Source organism: Citrus clementina, unplaced genomic scaffold (genome assembly GCF_000493195.1).
Source record: "Citrus clementina cultivar Clemenules unplaced genomic scaffold, Citrus_clementina_v1.0 scaffold_4, whole genome shotgun sequence".
Lineage (NCBI taxonomy): Eukaryota > Viridiplantae > Streptophyta > Magnoliopsida > Sapindales > Rutaceae > Citrus > Citrus x clementina.
The window spans coordinates 8,482,084-8,488,317 of record NW_006262274.1 but is presented as its reverse complement, the minus strand read 5'-3'; the positions used below and the strand labels follow the sequence as shown (position 1 = coordinate 8,488,317).

General features: G+C 29.4%; 1 protein-coding gene across 1 annotated transcript; it reads left to right on the top strand.

The window, feature by feature from the left end:
• The first annotated feature begins 4,755 nt into the window (after window positions 1–4,755).
• Window positions 4,756–5,682, top strand: LOC18043811. The gene is made up of 2 exons (XM_006436571.2): window positions 4,756–5,501; window positions 5,596–5,682. Exons 1-2 carry the CDS (start codon window positions 4,872–4,874, stop codon window positions 5,671–5,673), a joined length of 708 nt encoding a protein of 235 aa, XP_006436634.1. The 5' UTR covers window positions 4,756–4,871; the 3' UTR covers window positions 5,674–5,682.
• The last annotated feature ends 552 nt before the right edge of the window (window positions 5,683–6,234 follow it).

Here is a 6,234-nt window from a genome sequence, read left to right as displayed (position 1 = left end):
ATATATTTTACTAGAACAAAAAATTTCTAGTGTAACAAGTTTCAAAAATTTCTTTGGATGTCCAGTATAACATATAAAAATTTTAGATTGAAAATCAATTTAAATTAATTGTGGCGAATTTTATAATAACCAACTATTAGCTTAAATCTTTGTTGTAATCTTAGGTAGTCAAATATTTCTTACCAAAGCATGCCTAAAATTAAAGAAGTCACTAATAAAACTTACTAAGATTTGGGATCTACTACCATGTATATTTTAATAAATCCCTAATTGTAGATGCATTTTTATAGCTAATAAAAATCGTAGATAGTAGGTTTGTATACCTTATTTGAAGAAATAATCAAACCTCATAAATTGGTCTTAAGATTATTGGAAATATGAGTCAATATTGTTTGTAAGAATCCAAAATCATCCTGAGCAGAACTTCAATCAGCAAACACACTGACGATGAACAATGGCTTGAGCATAGCAACATAGTTATTCGACCTTGGAATTGCACCCGGTAAATGTCGGAACTTGCAATAGTAAACCTAAAAGTTGCATCCTGAAATGCTCAAGTTGTTACCCGATTGGCAAACATAAATTTGTCAAGGTGTGCATGAAGCATTGTCCTTAAGACTAAATTCCACCCCTCAAATGAAGATTTCTCGGCGTAAGAAAGACAAATAAGACAGTTTAATCTCTAAGATACAATGATATTGTTGTGAAGTTACGCTTTAAACACAACAGTTTATAACAACAAAATAAATTTGATGAAAAAATATGAGACAAAAGTAAAATGCATTAAAAAGAATAATAGAACTATTCTCTTCTCAACAATCATCGTGGAAGGCTTTGTTTGTCTCCCTTATGACAAACTCTCTTTAGTTCTTTTCCTAATTTAATTTAAATTAATCATTCATTTTTCTTATTTAATTTAAATTAATTATCCATGTGTCTCATAATTTAATCCAACTTGAATGATTCAAATCACATGTAAATTTGAGTTATTCAACTCTAATTTACAATTAAATCAAGCACATGAGTAATCTCTAGTCAAACACAAAAAAAAATTACTCTTACTTATCTCTTAATGTGGAAGATTAATATTTTAGAATACTAATAAAATTCTAAGAAGCACCCTACTGTATAAAGTTGAAAGTCAATTTCTCCCCAGATTTTTCGCTCATATAAAGTCGTATCGGTCCCAAAAAAAAAGTGGCAAGAGCCCAAAGAAGAACTTAATTCTTTGAGAATTTGTAAATCATTACGTTTTCTTGGACTCGTACGATTGGGGTCCCAATTCAATAATTCATCATCATTTTCTACTCTCTTTTTTTCCTACAATTTTTCAAATGAAAGAGGGTCCAGCTCAGTAATCATTTTTACCCCTAATTTTTACTGTAGCCTTACTTTTCTTTCCAAATGCATGGATTATCAAATAAAAGTAATCACTTATGCACCTAGTATCTGTTACCGAGGACTTACTTTTCTTTCCAAATCCAACTTTTTTGCGCACTAACGGGATTCTTTCTTCTTTTACTTATTTATTTATTTTTTTTAATTTCTCACTTTAAAAAAGACAAAGCTAGTGGGGTCAGATTTTGTGCGCCATACAAGACTTAAAAAGATTTTTCCACTGTTTTAACTTAAACATTCTCAAAAAAAAAAAATCTAAAGTTCAGAAAAGGTTAAAAAAAAATTGTGCATTCTAGAAAAATGGAGAATTTACATAAAAAGCAAAAAATTTGAGGGGGCACTCATGGTTTCAACCAATTACAATTTTTCTAGTCAAAATACTTGCTCGGGCTAAAGATATTGAATTTCTATTTTTACTGGCCAGAATGATCATTTGACATTCTTCTACTAAATGATTATTCTACAAAGCTAAAGAGAGGATACAATCACGATTACTTCTAAATGATTCCATATTCAAACAAGAGGCTTTGGAGATTTTTTCCGTACGATTTTTCTAGGTCTGATTAGCTAGTTTTCTTATTGTAGTTTTTCGTTGGAAATTATTAATGTGTGATTGTAATTTTGTACTTGAAGTCTAATGAATAAATTAAGAATACATAAAATAAATTATTATACTATATGACTGTGTATACTCATAAAATAAATTATTACACTACATGACTGTGTATACTCATAAATTAATTTTACTTTTATACACTCTTAAAATTTTTAAAATTTTCTTAACTTTTAAATTAATTACTTAACTTTATAGCTTCGTTTTTCTCATACTTTTAGAGAATGCAATCGCATTGCAAATGGTCTGGCTAATCTTGGGCTTGATTGTAGTGACCTTTCTTGGTGGCATGCTGCACCTTACGAGGTTCAAAGCGTTCTTTCCAAAGAGGTAAATGGTTTTCCAAGATATGGATTTTCTAGAAGCTTGTTCTATTTTGTTGTTACTTAATGGCTTTTCGCTTATTTTCATCTATTTCGGTTTTATAATTATTCTAAGGGGTAAGGTTCACTATGTTCTCCATTAATTGATTGTAAATGTTTCTTTTACTTAGAATAAATTGCCTCTTTACAGGGGTTTATCCCCCAAAAAAAAAAAAAAAAACTTCACTTTATTTAGTTGAAACACAAATAAACTATTGATCGCACCAGTTTTAAGAGATCTAACTCATACTTACAATAATATAATCAAATCAAGTGGTAAACAAATTATTTAACATAATTTTAGTCATTAATTTTCTGTTTATTTATGTTTAATATTAGACTTTGTACCCAAAACTACTTTTAATGAGAACATAATAAAAAAATCTGTAAGTACGTCCAAATAAAAAAAAAAACTAGGAGAAGAAGACAACGACGACGAAAAGACAAATAAGAAGAAGAAGAAGGCTCAAAAGGAAAAAAAAATCTTTCCAATATTTTTGTATCATTTTATTTTTCAAAAAAATAAAAAGTATTACAAATACTTTGTAGTCAATTTTTTTTCAAAAATATTGATTTCCTCATTGTTCTTCTAAGTTCTAAGCATGGATTAAGATATTAGAAATAAAAGTTTTAGGGTAAAAGGCATTTGAGAATTATATATGGAATAATAAGTGTGCTTTATGGGTGTTCAAAGTAATTATATAATATTGATTTATAATAAATTATCCTCAGTAGTAATTCACGTGATGAGTATAGTTTTAATAAACTTTTTTATTAAAATTAAAGTTTTCAAATAATTTTTAGAGCGAATAAATCCCCACCTTCTGTGAAATTATTTATAACTTTATTCAACTATTCATTTAGCAAAATTATATAGGTCTCTTTTATTAGATTTTTGTTTATGATGTTTCCACAAATTTTTATTTTATTAGTAATACTTCGGTCTTTAATTTATACTTTTTAATTTGTTCATTTCAACTTCAGTTTATTTCCTTTTATTTTGTGAAAGGTAAATTTTGAAAAATCTCTTCATAAATTGACTACCTTCAAATTATTCCCTTTACTTTTGAAAACCTCAAGTTACCCTCTTCGTTCAAAAAGAAAAAAGAAAGATTGGGATTGGATTGATGAATTTTTTGGGTTTTTTTAATAAAAACAGGAATAAATTCAAGTTTTCAAAACTAAAAAGATAATTTATAGATAGTTAATTCAAGAGGGAATACTCTAAAATTAACCCTTTCATGAAACACATTTTAATACTAAATTCGAGAATTTCATAATCTTTTATCTCAAAATTGATGACGATCATGGTTCACAATATAATTTCATTTAAAGTTTTATTTTAATATAATATTCTGATTTAATTCAATATTTTGATTGATCTGAATTTTTTAAAGCAATCTTTTTTTCTTTTCTTTTTTTTGCATGAATTTTCTTTTATTTCTTGATTCTCTCAACCTAGTGTTAAATAGTTGGGAGGTAAACCGAAACTTTGGTCAAAATTAGAAAAAAAATAAAAATAAAGATATGTAATTATATAATTCATCATAATAAATCTAGTTCTACAATAAACATAGAATTTAATTACTGTCTGTTTGTAATTCTATTTGTTGAATATTAATTTCTTAAGTGTCAGAGGATCAAAACAATGCTTCTCCCTTTCGATAAGCCTTTTAATAACATAACTATTGTCATTTTCTTTTTAACTTTTATTCTTGAAATTATTTATTACAAACGCATATTTAATATTCTATTTGGCTGCTAGATCAAACAGACCAATAATTATAAAAAAAATGGAAAATTTCTTCTGCATATACTCAAGATATCATTTTCTACCTGGTACAGGTTTTAGTCCTGGAATATGCCCCAAGTATCTTTCTGACTTACTGACTTTTGGAATAGTCAATTTCAAGGAAATATTCCTTATTTCTCAGAGAGAAGTGTAATGGTTCAGAAGTGTAGCTTTGTTCTTTAGGATCAGATTGCAATTGAATCTAGAAGTGATTTTGAAAAAGAGGAGTAATTTTTAAAAATATGATTTTTTATAAATAATTTGATACTGCAGTAAATTCAAAAACATCATTGCAGTAAGTTCTAGTTTTTTGGATGAATCTCCAATTAGCTAAGAGATTTATTGAAAAGTACATAAAAGAATCATATATACAATCGATCAGGGGATATAAATAAGGCATCGAGTAGTGGCCACATTGTTGGTCATAATTTCCTATGAAAACCTTTTTTATGTAATCAGAATCACTTAAATAAGTGTATTAAATCTAAAATTATCTAATAAATTAAATTCTTTAAAGTAAATTAAATTTACCAGCATAGTTTTAAAGTCTGGCTAGAGCACTATAACAAGCCTTACCCCCGATAGTTAAACTGACCCAACAACCACAAAATTGATCAACTCTTCCAATATATTTATCCAACAACCACATTACACCTTCACTAGATCACCTTTGCAGTGAAATTAGTGAAAGAGAATTAACACGGCCATGGAAACCTCAAAGACAACTTTGAAGCTTCTCATCAACAAAACGGAACGCAAAGTTCTTTTCGCAGAAGCTGACAAAGACTTTGTAGATTTCCTCTTCTACGTCCTCTCTTTGCCCGTTGGCACCATCATTAACCTCTTGAAAAATAAAAACACGGGGTGGTGTCTGGGTGATCTTTATCGAAGCATTGAATCTCTGAGTGAAACCTACATGCAATCAAACGAAAGCAAGAACTCTGTGCTAAATCCCAAATCTCCACTGTGTCCCAATGAAATTCCTCTTTTGTCGCTTGATAATAGCCATGAACCCAATGCTGTTCTGAAATTTTTCTCGTGTCCTAATAGCAATCACTATAGCAGTTCTCACTTATATGTGGCTGATGCTCCGTCGAGGTCTTGTCCTGGTTGCGACGCAACCATGAACCACGAGTTGACTTTTGTTCCTCCGGAATGCACAACGGCGGCGGATGCGGAGAGAGGGTTTGTTAAGGGGGTGGTAACTTACATGGTGATGGATAATTTAGAGGTGACGCCCATGTCTACTATCTCTTGTATTACTTTGCCTATAAAGTTTAAAGTTATGGATCTGAGTGCCCTTGAGGAGCAAGTTGTCGATTTTGGCATTGATGAGGTATATTGTTAATGTATTTCCTCAGTGATTATTTGATTGGGATTATGTATTCAATAACCTATAATATTTTTGTATTCAATTTATTCGTGGATAGGGTTTGAAGTTGCTCAAAGCATCTATGGAGTGCAAGAATGTTTTGACAAGTGTTTTCTTGGGCAATATGGAAGATTAAAATTTCAAGACTGCAACTTTCTATTTTTAGTATGACAATTAATGCTTGCAGTATGGCCTGTAATTTTCTGTTCTTATATTAAATCTAGTATGTAAATAAATTAAATATTGTTGTCTCTCGGTGTTTTGTTTGTGATATATATTTATATCTTTTTCCTCTTATCTATTCATAAGAGCTTTTTGTCTTATGAATTTACATTTTGAAAATCTCATATGTTAAATTTAAACGTAACGGATGATTGGTAAGATAAGAGTTGTTTATGACATTTTAGAAATGCTTTGAATGTTTAACTATGTCGAATATAAATTAACTGATAAATCTATTAGAATTGAGCTTTTCTGGAATTAAGCTCAACGTGCCATGGTTGCCAAGACTATGCTTCCCATACATTCGGAAGATTTGAACCCTGGATCTCAGGGATAGGAGAAGAAGGTGATTGCCGATAAAACAATGAGTGATTTGACGCATTTAATTAGAAACATTCAATTTTGATGATTGGATTAGGTTAAGTTCGTTAACATGAACCTACAAAACCTAACTCAATCCAAGAAAAAAAAAATC